Source organism: Myotis yumanensis, unplaced genomic scaffold (genome assembly GCF_028538775.1).
Source record: "Myotis yumanensis isolate MYYU_CA2020_CCGP unplaced genomic scaffold, mMyoYum1.0.hap1 SCAF_1, whole genome shotgun sequence".
NCBI classification, from domain to species: Eukaryota; Metazoa; Chordata; class Mammalia; order Chiroptera; family Vespertilionidae; genus Myotis; species Myotis yumanensis.
Genome location: NW_027223752.1, coordinates 226,890,047 through 226,912,656, shown reverse-complemented (window position 1 = coordinate 226,912,656; position 22,610 = coordinate 226,890,047). Strand labels below are relative to the sequence as shown.

The window sequence follows — 22,610 nt, the reverse complement described above, 5'->3', positions numbered from 1 at the left end:
CAAATAACCAACTATCTACTTGACATTTCAGGTTATATATCCCCTCAGCACCTCTAGCTGGACCAACATCACCCAAACCAAACCCCCCAGTTCTACCCTCTTCCCAGGAGTGGGTCTTTCTCCAGTGTTCTTGGATCAGTGAAGTTAACACCATCCAGCCAGTTATTCAGGACAAAAACCTGAGTGCCTTCCTTGATTCTTCCCTCATATCCAATCACTCATTAAGTCCTATTGATTTTTACCTCCTACATCTCTCTCTAGTCCATCTCCTTTATTATATCTCCCGAAACCAAGCTGCCAACATCTCCTTCTGGTCTAGTATGACAGCCTCTTAACTTGGACCCCATGTCTATGTTTACCTTCCTCTAGTCTATTCTTTCACTCAGGCTGAGTAGCCAATTATTGTCTACCACATTCCCAGGGCTTCTCCTAATGTTTAAAGAAAGTCTTAAATCATTAACAGGACCTGCAGAGCCCATCACAGTCTGGACCTGTCATCATCATGGGTTTTATCTCCCTCATTACATTCTTTCCTTTACTCTATTTTCCAGATACCTTCTGGTTCCATAAGTCCTTAATATATACTGTGCTGCTTCCTTCCCCAGAGCCTTGGAGCAAGCCCTTCCCCTGCTACTTGGAACATCCTTCTTACAGTGTCTCTTGCTCACCTCCACCAACATATACATACTGTGTAAAATTACACTGAACCCAATAATCGTTTTCTGAGACTTGAAATAAGGTCAGGATTCTTTTGGTTGCTCCAATAGGACACTCTATTTATCCCTTATAGTTATACTAGAGGCTTGGTGCACAAAATCTATGCATGGGGGGGATCCCTCAGCCCGGCCTGCACCCTCTCCAATCCAGGACCCCTCGGGCGATGTCCAACTGCCGGTTTAGGCCCAATCGCTCGGGCCTAAACCGGCAGTCGGACATCCCTCTAGCAATCTGGGACTGCTGGCTCCTAACCGCTCACCTGACTGCCTGCCTGACCACCTCTAACCACTCTGCCTGCCAGTCTGATTGCCCCTAACTGCCTCTGCCTCAGCCCCCGGCACCGAGGCTTTGTCCAGAAGGACAACCGGAAGATATCCGGTTGACCCAGTCTAATTAGCACCTTACCTTTTTATTAGTATAGATGCCCAATTGTAATTGAATGATTAACAGTTTATTCACTGATTAATGTCTATTTCCCCTACAATGAAAGTTTCATGAATCAAAGACCATATCTGCCATGTTTTAAGGATACTTGAAATATTTAGTCTCAATGAATATTTGTTGAAAAATCAATCAATCACCAATCAATTAATAATTTTTAATACTCCATACCTTCCATTACATCAAAGATGTCTAAGTGTGTTCTATACTTTATGAAGCAAAGATAATGGAGAAAGAAAGCCAGGTTTGAAGCTTTACCATAGGATAAACCTTGCCCAGGTAGCTCAGCTGAGTAAATTAATAAAGGTTTTCACAATTTGTTAGTACAGGTTATAGTGTAAAAAATGTGGAATAGGTACAAGCTGGTAGGACTTTCACTCTTAAAAATCACTCTGAGAATCAGAGGTGGGGCTTAGCTAAAATAGTTGGCAAAACACAATTCCCCTTACAGTGGCTATTGAGCCTAAGTAACTGACCAGATGATATACAGCAAATAGAGCAGACTGCCTGATTCACTTCCATGTAGATTGTATGTCTCAATTTAAGGCTGCACCATGTTGTTCCATAGCAGCCAGCACATCAGGAGGTCAATAAATATGAATGGATGGTGAGGCCCATCCTGGCGCAGTGCTGTGCACTTGAGCAAGGGATTCATAACATCACATTCCATTCTATTTACGCATCCAGCTCCAGCCAAACAGTCAAATGTGATGGGACTACTATCTAAACTTCCTGGCGCCTGCTTGCATGGGTGTTCTGAATTTCTTTTTTTAATGAGCCTTTTAGGAAGGTTACTACTGTATAGAGGAAAAGGAGGGGAGGTGCAGAAGAGAGAGAAAGAAATTGAACCATCACAAGGAAATTGTTCAACTACCATTATGGGAATACACATAGCCTACAGATTCAAGTAAATTCGAAGTTAAAGATAAAATCGACCATATGCACGTCCATATGCAGACATATTGGGACAGTCTCTGAATTGCTTCTTTATACAAAGCTGTAGGCAACAATGATCCCACAAAGGAGATAAACCAGAGGACCTTTACATCAGCTATGGATACATTCTGCAGGAAAAAGAAGACACAACCTCGATGGAACAGAAATCCAAAGGGCTGTCCACAGTCACGTATTATCTACTTGTCTATTATCTCCTTTTATAAAACACAGGACTGGAGCCACATCTTGCTACCTTACAAAGACCAGAGGTTGAATACATGTTAAAATAAAAAGATTTGAGTGCTCAGTTTTCCCGGTGCTAAAAATGAAACCAAAAAGGCATAAGAAGGTCTAAAAAGCAAAGACAAAAATCTTTTCGAAGATTGGCCAAAATGTCTAGCAGAGAACTGATTATTTTTAACATGTTGCAGTTTTATTAGACTGATGAATAGATTGCATATCTTTAAAAAACCTTAACATTTGCAGCCAATTTTTCAAGACATTAATTTCTAAACAGGAGATGAAAGGAAAAGAAATCAAAATGCTTAATAACATTTCCAACTTCTTAAAGGCTTGGAGGAACTCTAAACCTTTGGCAAAAGCTTTTGAAAAATGATTTTCAGACCAGTTTTCACTATCGAGAAGGATGGAATATTTATCAAATATCTTTTAGCTTCAATTTTCACAAGAGCTAGTTTGTTTAGGGGGTGGATAATAAAACTAAAGATTTATGTTGCATTAACAAGTATGGTAAATCCTCATTATATCAAAACAGGAGAGATAAATAAAAAAAGTAAAACCTGACTGAATGAACTGACTTTGTATTATCAAAGCCTTTATCAGAAAGTGTATAGAGCCTCCCAGTTAGCTGGAGAAAGCATGCAATGTTTCTCATCAAATAATAAGCTACTCCTAATAAAAGTGATTTGACTATGGATAAAAATAAAATCAGTCCTAGCTGGGTGGCTCACCTGGTTGGAACCTCATCCTGTACTCCAAAAGGTTGTGGGTTTGATTCCCAGTCAAGGCACATAGTACCTAGGTTTCAGGTTCAGTTCCTGGTTGGGGCAAATACTGGAGACACTGATATTTTACTCTCACATCAATGTTTCTCTCTCTCTCTCTCTCTCTCTCTCTCTCTCTCTTTTTCTCTCTCTCTAAAATTAATAAGAATATATCCTTCAGTGAGGATTAAAATATATTTTAAAAATAAAATTAATAAGGAGGTTAACATTTATCATCTAAAATATATGAAGTACTGGTTGATGCTTTTCATGGGTTATCTCACTAAAATGTTCTGCATTACTAACAACAAGGAACAGCCTGACAGAATTTTGATTTTCAGAACTTTTATTCTACATTTCCAAATTAGAATAAATGTTAAAATTCTCCTCCTTTGCTAAGAAAAATGCATGTCAACTTTGGCAATGAAAGATTTGTGTTCATTGTCATATTAGCTACAACCTGACTTCCTCAAAAATTCCAAGGATAGTACAAATGCTATAGTTGAAATAGATGAGATTAGTGGATAAATCCCATGCCATTTCTAGAATCATTGGCATAGTTAGGTCCTCTATCAAAAGGAAAAACCTGAGGGGGGTGGCCATAAAAAGATATGGATGGGCAGAACAAAATGCCAAAACTCTGACAAAATCTGAAAACAAAAGGATTTTTTTTCTTTTGCCTTTAATATTGATTACACACAACTAATTCAGTAGCCATTCAATGAGTTTATACTACTAGGATGCACTCTTAGGAAGAAAACAAAACTACAGTATTCCGTTTTCCAAGTTACCCCCATCCCAGAAGTGCTCAGGCATGTTCCTTCTTAGGGTATAAGGTGGGATAAATAGGAATAAACCCAGGTTAGTCTACTAAATAGACAATCTGCAAGTAAGAGCTCAGATGCAAGTAAACCCAGTTATAAGTCAGAAAACATGAAAATTATAGACTCAGAGTATATGTAACTACTTGTGATAAAACTGCTAATTTCTAAATAGTGAGCTTAGAACTCAAAATATACTCACCCACCTGAAATATCTCTTGAAAAGGGCTGGAATAGAATGCTACTTAATTTTCTCCATTTAAAAGAGTAACTATGAGAAATTACACATTGCTTTTCATTTGGAAGAAGCTGATCATTATCAGTGATGATGCACTGTCCCTGGCTCCTGGGCTGCATACTAACCAACGGAGAAGAGAAATGAAATGCCACAGCCACTGCCCAAGCACATCTGGTTTTGGTTTTAAGCACTGAGCCATATCATAATGTCTAGATTTGCCCTTTTAATTAACATCCCATTATCATGTTTTCTGGCAGGAAACTGTACAAATTCCAAATGGAGCTGGACTTGGAAATCCACAAGAAATTAGAGCAGTGACAGTTTAGACAGTAAGTACTAAACTCTGGCTTGCTCAGCTCCAATAAAACCTGAATTATTTCAAGCCTATGAGACTGAGAAAGGCAGAGGGTGAACAGGTTTCTGAGAAAGAGTTTAGATGGACATTGGAGGAAAGTATCAACTGAACCAATAGCAATATTCAACCACAATGTATGATTCCCGGTTAGTAATTACTAATCAGTAGTCTCCGCTTAACTCTCTGATGTGGTGAACTCAAGTCAATCTGGATAGAGACTTTTAGAGGCATAGGCTATGAAAACTTTACAGACCTCCCAAACCATCTCCTTACAGAGCTCAAAGCAAAAGCAATATAGACCACAAAACAAAGGTAACAAAGTCTACCTTAATTCTGTAAAATATCTATTACTAAATGACTTGCACATTATTTTTTTTCTTATGGTGACTCTACTTTGTTGGTCCCCTAATTATATGATTGATCAGAATTAATGTAAAATCCTGTACTAAACCCAAAGTATTACAAACATAATTTGCTACTCACTCACTACTTTAAGAGTATCTCAAAAATCTGAAGGGAAATCACCTACCCGACCAACTTGGGTGGACTGTCCTAGTTTCTTTAGCTGTTTCATGAATGACTTTTCAAGCTAATCTAGTCCAATGACTCAAAAATCATTGCCTGTATCTCTGTGCCCAAGTACATAAAAATAAACTTCGCAAAATACATTTTGGCATAAGAAAGCAGATTATTTTGAGGAAGGAAATCAATCAGAAAATCTTCCTGTGGGTAAACTCATTAAGTAGTTCCACTATGCCTCCAAGATAGACTTCAAAATCTTTATCACGACTTACAGAACCTTTCAAAGATCTGGCTACCATGGAGCCCTCCAGACATATTTCTTGCTGCTCCTATACCCAAGTGTTCTAGTTAAATGACTATAAGATTCAAAATACTTTGCTTTTTTTCCAGAAATTTAGTATGAGTTATAGCCTCTGCCTAGAATAGCAATGTCCAAGAAGAATATAATGCAGTTCACATAATTTTAAATTTTCTAAAAAGCACATTTTCAAAGTAAAAAGGAGCCAGAAAGTTAATTTTAATGATGTATTTTTTTTAGCTTGATATATCCAAAATATCATTTCAACTTGTCATTGATATAAAAATATTAATGAAGTATCTTACACCCTTTTTTTTGTAATCTTTAAAATCCACATGATCTCACTCATTTGTGGAATATAGTGAACAACATAGACTGATGAACAGGGACAGATCCAGAGACAGAGAAGCAGCGATCAGACTGTCAAACTTCAGAGGGAAAGTAGGGGAGGGTGGGGGTAAGTGGGAGAGATCAACCAAATGACTTGTATGCATGCATATAAGCCCAACCAATGGACACAGACAACAGGGGAATGAGAGCATGAGTGGAAGGGGGGTTGCGGGTTAATGGGGGGATGAGGACACATATGTAATACCTTAATCAATAAAAAAATTAAAGATTGAAAAAAAATCCAATCACACTTTTAGTGCATTCAAATTTGAGACTAGCTGAATTAGCCACTTGGCTAATGGCTACTATGTTGGACAGCACAGGTTCAGCAAACCTTTGCCTTCCATCCCTTTGGTTACAGATCAATCTCACCCTTTTCAGGGATGACCTCCCTCATTCCCAGGTCTTCATGCCCACTATAGTACCTTAGATGTATCTTATACAATAGCACTTAACACACCCCATTTCCTCTTTGTTTATCTTTATCTTAAGCTCCCTGGCTGTAGGACAGCAGGTCTTACCTAATTTTATATCCCCAGAACCAAGCAAATGTTTGTCACCTAAAGAGTCATGAGCTTTCACTATGTTAAACAGAAATAGCATATAGTTATTGAAGTGGGTATTGGTTTAACAGTGAGTCCCAAATCTTTATATTAAGCTCTTACTACCTATAGGTCACTGTGTCAGTAAACAATCTCTAGGTCATAGATTGTTGCTTTTTTTAAAAAAAGTCAAAATTCTCAAAAATATAAGGTTATTTTATAATTCTTTAATATAATCCAAGTTGTCATTTGCACTATAAAAGCCATCTTTCAAAGAAAATTGATAAAAGATTGTCTTAGTCAAATAATTAACTATGAACATTCAACATTTGTGACACAATGAGAAGGTGGGGGTGGTATCTGCTTTCAAGCTGAGGTTGATGACCTCAAGATGCTTTTGGCTCAAGATGCTTATGGACGGTAGATCAATCACACTACTTGATCTATTTGGAAAGAGTTTAACTAGCAAAAAGGCACCTACCTTCCTTCCTTTCTTTTTTTTTGAAATTTAAATTCTTTATTGTTTAAAATATTACATAAGTCTCCTTTTTTCCCCCATTAACCTCTCCCCGGCCACTCCCACCCCCCAGCACATGCCCTCATCCCTCAAGTCCCCATCTGTGTCCATTGGTTTTGCTCATATGCATGCATATAAGTCCTTTTGTTGATCTCTTACCTCCTCACCCCCTGCCTTCCCTCATAGGTTAGACAGACTGTTCAATACTACCTTCCTTTCTTGACTCTAGCTAAGTATTTGGCACTAAATTATCTTTGAAGGAATAAAATAAGCACATGTAATTTATCTACACTTATTTATATAGCTTTGGTTATAGCTATGCTGTATTTTGCCCAAATGAGTAAGCATATTATTAAATAATTAATCTCTCTCTTTAATGGCATACTTCTAAAAAGAAACATGAAGGCTTTTATAAAATATGAATTTGCAAACACTGAAATAACTATTTTTCTTATAGGCTTATGCAACATGGTTCTCTTTTATAAAGATTAACTATAATATGCCATATTAAAAGGCTTTGTAAGCTACATGGCACTATATAAATGTGAGTTATTATAATTATTGAATAGGCTATTAATTAAAAACAGCAAAATTAGAAATATTGAATTTTTAATTTTCATTAGTCTTCTTAAGTGTTAACTAATGACACTCTGGCGGATCTTAATATCGCAGTTCATTTGAAAGTTGAGAAAAAATGAGGAAAAGTGTTGTAATTTGCAAAAGACCCATGATTCAGTCTTAGGTAGATTTAAAGTTAAGTGACAGCAAACACCCTAGACCTTTAGCCTAAGTATTCAATTACATCTCCCTTTTTTCCCCTTGAGTGTCTATGATTAACAAATCTCTCATTTAACCTTTTTCTTCCAGCTGATAACTGTTGGCCAATGCTTGATTTTGACTTCATTAGTCAGTTCTTTTCTGTAGGTTTTTCAAGATTTTGTTGATGGCAGTGGTTTTCTTAAAGGAACCACATCCATCTAACCTCTAAAATTCCATTCCCTAAGTCTTGGTTTTCTTGTATGCAAGATATATCAAAAGCTGATCTTCATGGAAATGATTCTCAACAGCTATCAAGGCAGGCAGCAGCTGCAATGAACAAAAGCAGTACCATTTCTAATCGATTAGCCATGGCTCCCTGGAGCACCCTGAGACTCTACAGGGGCTTGGTGGGAAACAGTGCCATAATCGATTAGGAATGTCTGCCATGGACAAGCACTAGATACTGACAACTGGAGTGTCTCATATTTGTCTTCCAAGGTCTAGATTTTTTTTTGTTTTTTGTGGTTTTTTAAAAATATATTTTATTGATTTTTTTACAGAGAGGAAGGGAGAGGGATAGAAAGTTAGAAACATCGATGAGAGAGAAACATCGATCAGCTGCCTCCTGCACACCCCCCACTGGGGATGTGCCCACAACCAAGGTACATGCCCTTGACCAGAATCGAACCCAGGACCCTTGAGTCTGCAGGCCGATGCTCTATCCACTGAGCCAAACTGGTTCTGGCCCAAGGTCTAGATTGATAAGCAATGGGTGGGAGGTGGGGTAAAGTCTATCAGTTAGTAAGCAGCTGCTAAAAACGTACTGACCCACAGAGAAAAAAATTAATTTAACATAACCTGGATCTTTCCAGTAAAGGGTCAGTACGGTCTATATGTCATGTGAATGTAATGCCCTGCCATAAGTGGTGCCAAAATACATAATAGGTTATTGACAAATAGTTCATAAGAAATGTGATGAGTCAACTGCCCAGTTAGGTGTTGACCCAGCACAAGAAAGAAATGATGACTTTCTTAGCAAATTTTCCTCTACAGCCTCCTTTAAATCTAAGAGACCCAGTCTCTTCATGGACAATATAATCCTCACACCTGCCAAAAAGACAGAACAGTGATCCCTCCTCATTTTCCACTCAGAGAAAAAAGCAAGAAGAACTCATCCTTTGATCCGATGGAACCAGTGCCTGACTGAATAACTCTCTTCTGCCTCCATTTTTGAACACAGTAATGAGCTTCAAGATGAATGAGATGAATGAACTATACTGATTTAACATTTGGTTCTCCAAAGGGTCAGTACGGTCTACATGTCATGTGAAGGGAGATTGGGGACTCACTGATGTTTTAATCTCAAGAGGTTGAATATTGCATATTTTAACAAAGCCTTGGCTTTAGTTTATTTTTTAATCTACAAAAAAAAAAAGAAAAAGGAAACAAAAGAGAAACCCTCCTTTGAAATGAAAGTTAGCTCCAAGCTGCTTACAATTGCCTTCTGCCTCTGCCTCTCCCTTTGTTTGGCCCTTTCAGACTCGCGCTTCTCATACTCTCTGCGGTATTCTTCCCTCTTCAGCCTTTCGTGCTGATATTCCTCGTAGCTGTCATACCTGAGAAACACAACTTCATCATTAAGTCAACCACCTCCAGTGGCACGAGCAAAATGAATAATAAACTGGGGAGGGGCAGGGTTTAGATAACATCTTGTCATCTAAAGGCCCAGATGAGAGGAGCCCAAGGAAAATGACACGCATCATTACCTGGGCCTACGGCCGTAGGGTGATCTTGAACGTGATCTCGAGCACAGGGGAGAATTTCGGTGTGCATGGTGTCTGCAGTGGCTTGACTCATAGTAGTAGCAAGATCTGGGAGAGAGGAGAAAAACAAAAAGGGCATTTGCAACTGCCACTTAACCCCCGTTGATCGGCACGACTGAACATGCCCAGGAACGCTGTATTACATAAACTGGCTTTTTCTTCCTAGAGACTAGTGAGATTTCCCAGTGACAGTTTCTGATCATCTAGTCAGCTCAGAGGTCTGGGAGTGATGTGTTCTCTCCAGCGTCTCTTATTGATGTTAACGCCGAGCGCCAGTCTGGTACACTGGCAGCTTTATCTTGCATGGATCTCAACTATCCTTGCACAGGGCAACTCTCCAGGTAATGGAAAAAGTTAGATGAGCAAGTTTCTTACAAATTGCTCTCTCTGATCTGACTGGCTCAAGGCACTGTGCTCAAGGCTGACAAATTTAAGAGAAGATGAGGAGCGATGTATGTGTAACAACAATCTCATTAGTTCAGTGACACCCCGAATGCAGTGTGAGGAGCTGGCCTGCCTGTGGGTTTAAATGTTTTTGGTTTGGGTGGGTTGTGGTGTTTTTTTGTTTGTTTGTTTGTTTGTTTGTTTGTTTTACTTCCTGGGAATGCCTTATGCTCTGGGTGGGTTTTGACAAGATTTACCTTGAGGAGGATCTACTGCCTGGGGACCTTGATCTTGACCTGGAATATGGTGATCGGGAACACGACCTGTGTCGAGAAAAGGACCTTGAACGAGAGCGCATCCTTTGGGGTCTTTGAGAAAATAAGGATTTGGGTGGTGAAACGGAATCTCTACATGGAGAGTTAAAGGAAGAGCAGGAAGGGGACACGTCGAACAACGAATAGGACTGCGTGCCGTCCCAAGGGTAGTTCAGTTTATCACTTTCATCTTCGCTGTCATCAAACAGGCCATCCATGGCTAGTCCTGAATTTATAAACATAGGTAGTTTGGAGAATTGTTCGTTACTGAAATCACTGTCCCTCAGTTCACTGGTCTTGTCTGCTTCGTCGTCGAAAACAGCTTGACTGGGATGACCGAAGTGCTTGTTGAGCTCGGCGCGGATCTCCTGGTCCTGGAGCTGTTTCCTGGTGCTACAAGGAGAGACCTGCTTGCTCCCCTGCAGAGTCTCTCTCATGCAGCACGTGTCTGAATCCGTGGAGGAACAAATCTGCCCCTGCCCACTGGCGGAAGCATCTTTGTATTCTAGTTGTCTAGAGTCTTGGAGCTCCTGTGATATATTGATGAGTATTTCTGTTTTGGAATTGACTGACTGACAGTAGTCATGGTCACCAAACAGCCGTAGACTGGGCCGCTTGGCCTTCCTTTCCTCGTGTCCACTGGTGAGCACTGAGGCCTTGCTGAGTTGCGCATACAACTCAGATTGCTCGGGCCCTTTCTTGGTGGAGTTGTTGCCTTGGGTACCAGGACACTCGCTGTACCGGGGCTTCTTTGATGGCGGAGGTACCACAGTCTTGCAAGAGGACTTCAGCTTTGGAGAAGCCCTAAAAGGGTTGTCTTGGTTGGCTTTATGAGGAGGAGTTGTGGGTGGAGTTAGGCCTAAGGCAAAAAAATAAAATAAATAAAAAAAAATGGTGGGAGAGAAAGAGAGAAGAGACAGAGATAATGTTCTTAAATGCCAGAATACATTTTCCTAATTTTACTGAGATTTCAGACAATGGTTAAAACTGGGTGAAAAAGAAGGAAACTAAATTCATGACAACACCTGCAAAAGTGACTCTCTCCCCGCTAAGCTCCTGTCTCCAAGAAAAGATGGATCAACTGTGCCAGGCAGCTGTGTGAGTCATGAGATTGTGTATTTCAAACACCAATGCTGATAGACCTGCTTTCCAGGAAGCATTAATGCATTCCTCCTGGCCTCCACGGCACCAGGCACCACCAAAGGTCAGATTTTTTCAAGGGCATCACATCCTCTGCATTATGGAAAATGAACGCGGCGGAGCTCGGGGGAATCATGGAACAGCTTTGGTAGCTTTTGTCTGCAAAGCATGCTGCCAAGGATGCAAGTGGCTCAGGGGTTTTGTCCAATCAAGGAAATCTACCAGTGAAGCTAACGAATTTGGAAACTTAAAAAAAATATAGATGGCTGATGGCAAATGTGGGAATGATATAGGCAACATGGAGGTAAGTTCAGTAAAATACTACATAGGAAGGCAGGGAACTAGACAACTCTACAACTTGATGGCAACAATTCTTTGTCGCCACAGTTCATTAACTTAGTAAACCATGGCTAATGTAGGTATAATACATTCTTGTAAGCATAACTAATACATTCTGTCTAAAATATGGTTCTGCAGCAGAAACCAAAGTGAACAGTAACATGAATTATTGCAGTGACAGGGGACCATTTTATTAGAGCCCAACATTAGGGCAGGTTATGAGGCTGAAGGACTGAAGGAATTCAAGCTTCAGCAACTAACTAATTTAAATTTTTTTAAATAAAGGAAAAGGGGGAAACCTCATCAGTTGTTGGTTGCCTTTCATGATTTTTCTACAGAAGGGCAGAAAGTTCCATCAGCAGTCCCTGTGGGAGAGTCCGTGAAGTATAGTTGCCTTATGAAGCATCCCCCCTGAGTAGGTGATGCTCATCCCCTTAGACCGAGGAAGGGTAATTGCGATACAGCTTCTGAGTCCAAGGAACTTTGAAGAAGGGAAGACTGGAGTTCAAATGACTTCATGCTTTGGAGGGAACATTTTAGTTTACAATACACTTTCTATTTAGAAGAATGGGTGAATGCTATTCAGCAAAAAAGAACTTCATGTATGCTAACAAGCCTGGGGTTAGACTTAAGGCAATTGCACATTTCAAGGAAAGGCAAAGAAATTCTACCTTACTGGAAAAAAAAGTGTGTGTGTATGTGTGTGTGTGTGTGTGTGTGTGTGTGTATTTATATAGAGAGAACCAAGTAGGTCACAGAAAGCCACGTGAAATTTTTGTATGAACAGGCAGATGCTGCCTCTCTCTCCTACTTTACAATAAAGAGATGGAAGAAATTGACATTTTACCTAAAATGAAATTGTTTCTGCCACTCTTTGGCAATTTTATTATGCATAGCTAAGTCTGCCTTATGAGGGAAGAAAGGGGACAAAAATGCAAAGTGGTTTCACTTTGGAAATCCATCCCAGAAAAGTTCAGAAAGACCAGGAAATACAAACACAAAGAGAAATATCTGAGTCTCATAAAAGCTTCCCTTTATTAACAGCCCCTCTGCCTACCCCTCGTTGCTTATAGATAATAAGGAGGTGACATATTCTTGAATGAACCACCCAGGTTACTGAGACACTCTCTCCTTTCTTCCCTTTTTCATGGACAAATATGACTTTTACTCAATTTTAGAAATTCCTATGTGGTCAATCTTTTCTTTTCTCTCTCTTTTTCCTTTTCTTTCTTTTCTTGTTTCTTTACCTTCTGCATTGCCCATTCACACATACTGATTTCTACCACTTGCTACCTTCAATTACCATGGCAACAAATTTAAAGATACTAATACCCAGAAAAGAAATGACAAGTTCTCAAATATTTCTCATAGAAAACTAAAATGCACAAAGAAATAATGCTGGATAATCTCTCTTTGCTGAGTAAATAACAGTCAAATATTCCAAATGACATACATAGCCCTTGAATTGGGGGAAATGACATTCAACATTCTAAAATCCTAACTCCATAAATCTTTTCATGACACCTCAGATGAAGGTAATTTTTACTTTTCCAATAACTTACTGCCAGGATCAACCACTTGATACTTATCAGAGATAGCTGTATAGTCTTGCTTACCTTTTTTGAATGTGAATTATATCTTGTCTCTTCAAATAGATTATAAACTCTTAGGAGGATGTCTTATTTTAGCAAAAACTTGGGCTTATTTTTGCAAAAAGTTGTACTCTTTTTTTTGTTTTTATTTTTCTAGATCCTCCTTCACTGGTGAATTCCACATTGCAGTGGCTCAAGGATCACTTGGGAAGCTGGTTAAACATTTGTAATGAGCTGGTTCACAGACCACATATAGAGAGCCACTGTCCTACAGAGCCCATGAGGCACACTGCCTTCTACTCAGGTCCATGTATTTTGACAGACATTCTAGGCTTATGAAAAGAAAGCCTAAACTTCAGAAACACCAAATTAGGCCACTATTAAAGAGAGACTGGTTCTAAAAATAACTCAGCTATCTAGGGATTTTAAATATAGAAACCCTTTTTAGTCTTGAACATGTGAAACCCTTGTCCTAGTACCTAAGCTCATTACCACTTAAATAAGTGACTCTCAAGTTGCTCTTGGGAGTGGCGATACCCTGATTGTAGTGTCTTTGAGTTAAAAACAGAGCCGTTCACCTCCTTCACGTATGGGGCAGCCTGTGGCAACTGAAGGGACAGTCCCTGAACTCCTACTGTGCCTTGGATGCTACCCACACCAGCCATTGGTGTTTCAGAGACTACGCCCTGGGGCCGCTCAGTTCTTTCTAATAAAGAGAAAAAATTAAAGTGTGTCTTTAGAATCTGAAGTGTATATTCTTACATATGTGCTTAAAATGTATAGAAACTCTCTGAGATAACCAAACAGACCCTGGGAGTGAAACTATCAGGGCTGTAAATTTCTATGTACACTACTTGTTAAAACAAATAATTTCTTGCTTAGTGGATGGAAGTTACTTTAGGATTAGTGAGTAGGTGGGTAGGGGAAAATATTTTAGGTGATTCCTTAAATTGTTTAATATATATTTTTATTGATTTCAGAGAGGAAGGGAGAGGGAGAGAGAGATAGAAACATCAATGATGAGAGAGAATCATTGATTGGCTGCCTCCTGCACGCCCCACACTGGGAATTGAGGCCACAACCAGGGCATGTGCCCTGACTGGGAATCAAACTGTGACCTCTGGGTTCCTAGGTTGACGCTCAACCACTGAGCCAAGCTGGACGGGCAGATAATTCCTTAAACTTTTTACTGTTTACTGAAGCATCTTTAATCAGGGAGTGCCTTCAAGCAAGACTGAGACATCTTAAGACTCACAAGACCTCCAACCACCAGTGCCTAATTGAAAATCTATTTCCAGAGACAGTTGAAACCCAAAGCAAAACAACAATGTAAGAAGCACTTTTTTTTTCTTTCTACATAGTGTCAAACTTTTAAGAGCAGCTGATGGGACAGGGGACCCCTTGCTGCACCCAAACTAATTAGATTTCTCTCACCCCATCTTCCCTGCCCAGATTTTTCCCCCTGCAGTAGGAGAGTAGTCAATATCAATTCCTTTATGCCACTACTTTTGCTCATCTTCCCACTAATCGCTGGACTCTCCATTTCATCCCACCAGCCTAAACCAATAGTCAAATGCCTCCCATAACCTCCAGATTATTTCCTGTGTGTTGATTTCCTGGGGAATGTGTACACTTTGGTGTTGACAGTACAAGGTATATTCCGTGCTCTCTCTTGAACTTAGCAGGTTTCGACAGATTTATGGGAGGACAGATGGCCATTACAGGCTGAAGGCTGACAAGAGGCAGTTCAGAGCATTGTTAACACACTTGCACAAACTCTCAGCAGTGCAGCTCTGTGCAGAATGTAATTCAGCCTATAGCTTTTTTATTGCTGCCTATTTTCTTTTGTCAAAAGAGCCTGCTGTGCAGAGCAACAAATGGCTGCTATTACCCAGAATGTAATGGGTGTCAGACAAATCACGTAACACAAACAATCAAGAGTATGTAGGTCATATTTCAACAGAGCACAACCTTAGCAATATTTATGATTACTGCATTGAAATGTGCTCTATAATAAACAAGTACCTCTACATCACTCACACTTACGCACTTCTGCACAGCAGATCCGGGAGAAGTGGCACACACTCTACAGTCATCGTTTTAAACAGCCCTTTGATTTAAAAAAAAAAAAGTCGAAGGCAAGTTTTGTTTTGTTTTGTTTTTCATTATGTGCCATAAAACGATTTTCTTGGAGGAGTTCTCTTTTGGGTTTCTTTGTTTAATTGAATGACTCTGGTAAATGGCGAGTCCTCTGCTCTGTTTTCTGTGCTCCACTATCCACCCAATGACTGCAGCAGGATCTTTATTGCAATAGTTTACAGCATTTTACAGAATCTCCTGATAAATCTGGGACTTGCTTTGGAGTGTATTTGACAGTGAGATTTTTCTTCTGTCGCACGCCAATTCAGTTGTTGCTTAAGGAAAAAACAACGAGAAGATGAGTATCTGTATGTTTAAAAACTCACCAAAAAAGGAGGATCGGGCCAACAGAAGTGTGTGACTTGTCCTATTCACATACTTTGGGCCTCGAGAACTTGGAGGAGGTGTCAAGAGGACATAGGAAAGGCTGATACTCGGTATGAGCTGTTATTGCTACATGAATTGTTAGAATATTTCTTAACCTAAGCTCCTCCAGTGCCCTCTGCCCACCCCCAGGACTCCTGGGAGCTCCATAAGAGCAGCAACCAAAGTGTTAACAGTAGACATGGAGGGGCCCCCCACACCCTGCTCTGGCCCAGAGTGCCTCCACCCCTATTACTTTTTAAGTATTTCCTATATCACCCCTGATTGCAGGGGAACAAACTGGCCTTACAGCAAAGCTTCAGAACATTCCTGTGACATGTGACTAATTCCCCAACTGTTGCTCAGGGAAGATGAAGATCTTATCATTGACCCTGTGCACTCTCCCGCAGAGCAGGGGCAGGAAGGGGAGCAGGGTGAGAATGAAACGGACCTGGTTTTCCAGGTGTCTGCCACCAAAGCCTCCCAAGCTAATAAGGGAGAGGAAATTGCTTTGTGATTCTTGTTTAAAGAAACACGATAGTACCATTTCCAGAAAGAAAACAGAACAAAGAAATTATCTTTCCCAAGGTTGGGTCAAGATGGATGAGATTAAACAGAGAAAATGAATGATATGTTTGAAATATGGAAGGAATTCCTGACAGTCAGAGTTGGCAAAAGTTGCAATGTGCTGTAAAGAGAACTTGTTGGATCTCTGTTCCTTGGACTCTTCGGGCCCAGGAATGGATTATATGATCTGTCAAAATCATTTTCCAGTTCTCTGATGCTGTGGTTTTTCCTTTGAAAACTAATGACCATGGCTCATATTTTGCTTTGGTCTATTTCCCCAAAGATAAGTCACATACAAAAGAAGTATATACAGACAGGGTAGAGCAAATTTATGCTGTTTGTCAATATCCCATCCAGCACAATGAACTTTTAAGTGGGAAGTTTAAAAAAGAAAATATAAAACTCCACATAAAAGAAGACTAAAAAGTTAAAAATTGATTGGTTAATGAGTGGGTTTTTTTAAATGCAAGTCCATTGATGTGCACTTTGAATGATTGCCCATTTAAACCGAGGAAAAACATTAAGTGAAAAATAAATGAGACCAAATTATACGCCCACTATCATCAAAACCATGGGGGGAAAATATATCAAAGGAAGAAAAAGGTTGCTAAGACTTAGTGTGTTAGGGGGATGAGATTGCTGATTATGTTGCTCCTCTCATTTCCCTAATTAGTTATAAATTAGTTATATTGCTTTTTATTACTTGTATAGTAATAACAATAAAACAACTTACAGATGCATGTGCCTATACATATCCATGAAATTTTGGGGTCAGTCACTCTGGTCCCTAACCAAATTTCTTCCTGTCTTGTGGTTAAAACCATCATCTTGTTCAGCTGACATTGCTTTGCCATTACCATTTGAGAAACAAAAAGTCTAGTGCTCTGAAAATTTCCATATGCAATAGAGTTGAATGCCGTCTGCCAAAAGAGCATTCTCTTTTCTCTCATCTTGCTTTACTAACAGCTACTGTATTTTGAAATCACATTAGTTTTTACACCTGTAAAAGAGAAGTGTTTTTTTTATCAGCCAAAATGAGCTAGTTTGGGACAATCACAAAGTCAGACCAGCTGGCAATACCTACTAAAGCAAACTTCCTATCTCATCCCTCCTGTTTCCCAAAGACTCTGCAGATGGGACAGAGGGATTATTCAGGAGGTCTTAGAATTTTGTTGACTCTTTATATTTCCACTGAAATGTTTGGAAAATTTCACGAAAATTTGTCAGAGTAAAGGAAAACAAGACATCAGAAAAGCTTGGGCAACAGCTTAGTATGATTCTTCTGCCACAACCCAACAGATTAAGTTTGTAGACCCAGGATCAACAAATCAACAACACGAATGCTGTTTCTACCCTGTCCACCCCCCCTGCTGCACCTATGGCAGACATCACTAATTGATCATGACATTCCTACTGAGCACAGACTTGGCCTTAGAATCCTTCTCAACACAACACTCCTGGCAGCCAATACCAATCAATGACACTTGGCAAGTGAAATGAAACCTATTTAACATAACAGATGTCGACTACTATCTTTAAAATCCAGGCTTCAGGAAAGAAACATAATGTCTAGTCAGACAGACCTGCTTTGAACCCTGGGTTCACCACGGAGCTAGAATCAACATAAAACTTTTTCCTCAACAATTAACTGGGCAGAGAGTAAAAAAGATGATATCTGTGCGGTGCTATTAGGGAGTGCCTACGCTGTAGAATTAGTAGCAATAGTAACTGTTGTTGAGAGAATATCGAAGAGGACATTTCTACCTTGATTTGGTAAATCCCACACCCACACAAAAAGCAGTATATGTTTAATTTCATGGGGACTTAATGAGGTTTTGCCATAAGAACCCATAATTTCATATATTAAAGTTCCAAAGAGGAGATAACATTAACTCAATTAAAGATCATCAAAAGATGAATAGATGTGCAATGACCTTAGTAGATGAAGTTAATATAGTAGTTAAATAGCTAATACTTATTGAACACATATATGCTGGTACTGGACCAAGTCTTTTTCATGTTTTCTCTCATTTAATCCTCATGGTGACTCAATAAAATGCAGGTATACTTATCATCTTCATTTGATGCATAAGGATCCTGAGAATGACAGAAGTTTCTTAAATTGACCAAAAGCCATAAATCTAGATAGGGGTAGATTCAGAATTTGAACTTAGATTAGTCCCATATCAGAGCCAATGTTCCTCACAGCTTCACTAAGCTACACTACCTGTTTTTTGAAAATCAAAATAAATTACTTTTATTTGGAGCATTACTGCTTATAAAGTGTATTGGTTCAGGTTAAACTACATGAAATTGCCATTTTTGTATTTCCAAAATGGTTGAATACTGGCGATTTTAAGTTTGAACCTATAATTTAGTCCTTTGAGTCAGACAGTAATTTCATTTGGGAATTATAAATAGGGCTTTAAAATTGAGGAATCTCAGCCCTAGAGAAGAGTAAGGATATTGAAAAATGTTCTAGAAATAAAAAGATGAAGGAGGGAAAGTACTTGTGTTATCTTGCATATTTCCTTGCTGATTTCACTGTCCCTGTCAAATTCCTTTCTCCTAAATATCTCTTTGATTTCCTTCCTTCTTGCTTCTACTCCAACAATATCTTCTCCTCTTTCTACCTGAACACTTCAAAATCTGATACCCATATTTTTCTCCCTTAAGGCTCCCCAAGTTTACCACATGGAGAGTCCAATTCCCTCCAAACTCCTTTCTATGGATCACTTCACTCACTGTATAATCAGATTGTCTTAATGCTTCTTTCAGTCCTGAACTGCCTTTGCATTTCTTTTCAATCTTCTGTAATCATTATATATAACTCAAAGCCATGTTATAGGGTTCCCTTTGATAACTTCGTTCCTCCCTTCGGTGATTCTCTGAGGCATAACTGGTGTTGGTCACATTCTCCAAACACTACTATACAACAAATTTTACTCAAGGTTTTTAGAGGAGCTGGAGATCATGTACATCACACATTTCAGATCCACAATAGCTCTGCCAAAAAAGCAAAACAAACCCCCCCTCACCAGTCTCCTCCTCCATACATCACCCTCCAGGAATGTTCCATACTTCTTCCAGCTTTCCTCAGCATCCTCCAAGTTCCTCCTCACCCCTTGTCTTCCTATAGCTCTAAATTTCTTCTCTGATGCAATGCAATTTGGCCTACCACCGCTTCTCTAATTTGCATCTTCATGCTTACAGCCACCATGCTCAACAAACTAAAAAAATGCCCCTTGTGCCCACCTTTCTTAGGAGGTAACTGAACATTATAAATAATAAATGATATTTTCCCTTTATGTTTCTCATACAATGTGTTCTTTTCTCCGAACAACCTATGAGCCCACTCCTTAAACAGGAAAACATTCACTAGCATCTACTATGGCACTATGCTCCATGGATTAGTCTCTCTGTTTGACACTTGCTGTTCATCCATCAACCAAGAGCTATCATATTGCAAGCACAGAGTAGGCATGAAAAATACGTTGTTAAATTGATTTCCATTGTACCCAATAATCTTTCAAAGCACCAAGAAAAAGGGATTTAAACACGTAGAAGAATTCTGGTACACTGACAGAAATAAATCCATTGTATATGTTTTTAAAGATTATAAGTACTTTTAAAGTATTTTCTATAAATCTCTACCTGCCTTTCAATAGTGTAGGCTACTATCCATCAAAATTATGACTAAATTGCTTAAAATTAGTTATCAATAAGAGAAACATTAAAACTTCTGGTAAAAAATCAAAGTAATTGATTTTTTATAACAACATAATCTCACTAATAGAAGAAATGCAATTTAAATGATATGTTCATACACATAAATTAACAAAACATTTTAAAAACAAAGACACCCAATGCTAGAGAGGAGGAAATAAAGCAAGTGTATCCAAAGAGTGTTAATAGGATTATAGATAGAAATACCCTTTTCAGAAAGCAATGTGGCAATAGATATCACAAAGCCCCCAAAGTATTTATGTCCTTATATTCAGTATGAATAACTACTATAAATTTATTTTGAGAAAATCAGAATAAGACATTTATGAATGAAGATGTCCACTGCAGTAACAACCTAAATATATAACAGTAGGGGTATGAATAAGTAAATTTAGATGTACCTATTCAAACTAAGGTTATATTGCATCCTAAAAGCATTATAATAAAGGACCATGATGATACAAAAATTCATCATTAAAATGTTAATAGAAAACTGGGGAAGCAAATTCACATATATATGAATATATACAAAAAGATCACAGATATATAAAAATACCCATAGAAAACAATGACATAGTTATCTTTGTATCTTAGAACCATGAATAATTTTTCTACCAGTTTATATTATTGACATTTTTACAGTAAAGTTTATTATTTATAATTAAAGAATAATAAAAAAGTATTTATTTAATACCAATCTTGGTTTTGGTATATATCATGGAAACTTTCTCAACCCTCTCTAAAAGAAAGTAACTGACTAATACAACATTCTGAACATTTTTAGTTAATAGATTCCTTTCAGTTAACTTGTCACAGTAGGCCATTTTTCCAAACCAGTTAATGTCCATTATACTGGTGACTAAAATTATGTGAGAAAATAAAATATCATGTAAATAAAATATCAGTAAAAAAATTGTTTCTATAAAAAGACCCCATAAAGACTAAATGAAGGGCTGTCAAATGTTGTAGATTGGTGCTAATGAAAAGCACTGAGGAAAAATGGAGACTTATGATTGCAATTTATATCAAAGTCATAAAAATCTAGAATGGTTCTATACTAAGAGTACCACACAAATATCTTTAACTCTATTATTTCAAAAAGTAAGAAACAAAAAATGGGACCATCCACAATGCATTATTAGTGAGGCTTGTGACAGAAAGATGCCTACTTAAGTTCGCCTACTTAGGTTCAAAGTAAAGGTTTCTGTTTTCCACCAAAATTGGATATTTTAATGTATATTTATGTTTTAAGCAAAAGTAAAATGACAAGACAAAAGTATACTTTAATCAACACTTTGGATAAAACCACCAAATACTCATTCTCATTGATCTGATATGAAGACCTCTACTGCATGCAGTATATACACAAAAGAATAACTTATAATCATATATGTAAATTATAATTCATTTAAACAATTATGTATGCCTATGCTTATAAGCAAATATATATGTAAGTATATGTGTATATGCATATAAAGATATATTTGTATATATGTATATATATATGAGTCTACATACATACACACATATAAAATATATGTAAATACCATGAAATTAACTACTCTACTGTTTTACCAAATTGTGCGATCATGCAATAGATCTTTCATATGAAGGTAATTTAGGGAACTCAAAGTGTGAAATTAAACTTAGCCACAATGACCACGGTGCATGTAGGCACTGTGGTTCTGGTTGAAAGCATCTTGTTTAACTTACTGTTCCTTTACCCTTATCAGCAATGGCCAGAGCCAAAAAATTTCTTGTTCAGACATCCTAAGGTTCACCTTCTGGTGGGGTTCAAGTCCCGAAACTTAAAGCTCTGTGCAAAGGCACCATTTACAACCAAATCAGAAGTCTGCTTTGGAACTCTTGGTTTAGTAAGTTTCTCAGAGTTCAGTCCAAGTTTTTAGTGCTCCTTCCTCTTCTGTATGTGAAGTCAAGACTGGCTAAATGAGTTCAGAAGTCCAAATGGTGAAGGAAATAGCTCTTCTTTAAAATATATATAAGAACGTTTTGTATTGGTGAATGGGTATATTTTCATGTTTCTCCTTTGCTGAAAAGATATTAAAATGGTAACATACAGAGGAGAGCATTGCACTGTTAGGCACACCAGAGAGTGAGAAAACATTCCAAGTGAAGCATTGAGAAGTAGTAAACCTGGCTTTAAACCTTTGCTCCTTGCTTTCTCGCTCTGTGATCTTGGGCAAGTTACTCAACATCTCTGAACCTTATTTCTTCATCTTAAAAATGAGAGAAGTACCACCATTCTTATGAGGTCTTATGAAATTAGTCCAAACCAATGAAGTGCCTGACACATTTATTGAGAGGGAGATCAGTAAATATTCATTTCTCCTACTACTCAAGTTGTGGTGTCTTAATCTGAAATAGGGTTGAGGATCCAAAGCAGTAATACATATGGGGGAGGAGGGAGCGAAAGTAGGTTTATAGTTGTGAGTGTGCAAAACAGTTTATTCTTGCATTATTTATTAATTACTGTATTATTTTCATACAAACAACTGTAAACCTACTTTTGCCCCACCCTTTATACACCAGACTCTTGCTCAAGTCTGACCCACAATAAATATCATCTCTTAAAGAAAGTAAACAACTAGAAATATTTATAGACAACTTCTTATCCAATGTTGTTTGTTCTCTATTATTGTCATTAATCACACAAAGAAAACAA

General features: G+C 38.3%; 1 protein-coding gene across 2 annotated transcripts in view; it reads right to left on the bottom strand.

Moving 5' to 3' along the window:
- PPARGC1A (PPARG coactivator 1 alpha) overlaps positions 1 to 22,610 on the bottom strand; it is a 98,389-nt gene that overhangs the window by 11,295 nt on the left and 64,484 nt on the right. For both annotated transcript variants that reach the window (XM_070398619.1, XM_070398628.1), the window contains 3 exons: positions 10,005 to 10,920; positions 9,307 to 9,411; positions 9,036 to 9,156 (listed from right to left, as the gene is read on the bottom strand). In XM_070398619.1, coding sequence (XP_070254720.1) covers positions 9,036 to 9,156; positions 9,307 to 9,411; positions 10,005 to 10,920 — 1,142 coding nt within the window. The remainder of the gene's footprint in view (positions 1 to 9,035; positions 9,157 to 9,306; positions 9,412 to 10,004; positions 10,921 to 22,610) is intronic.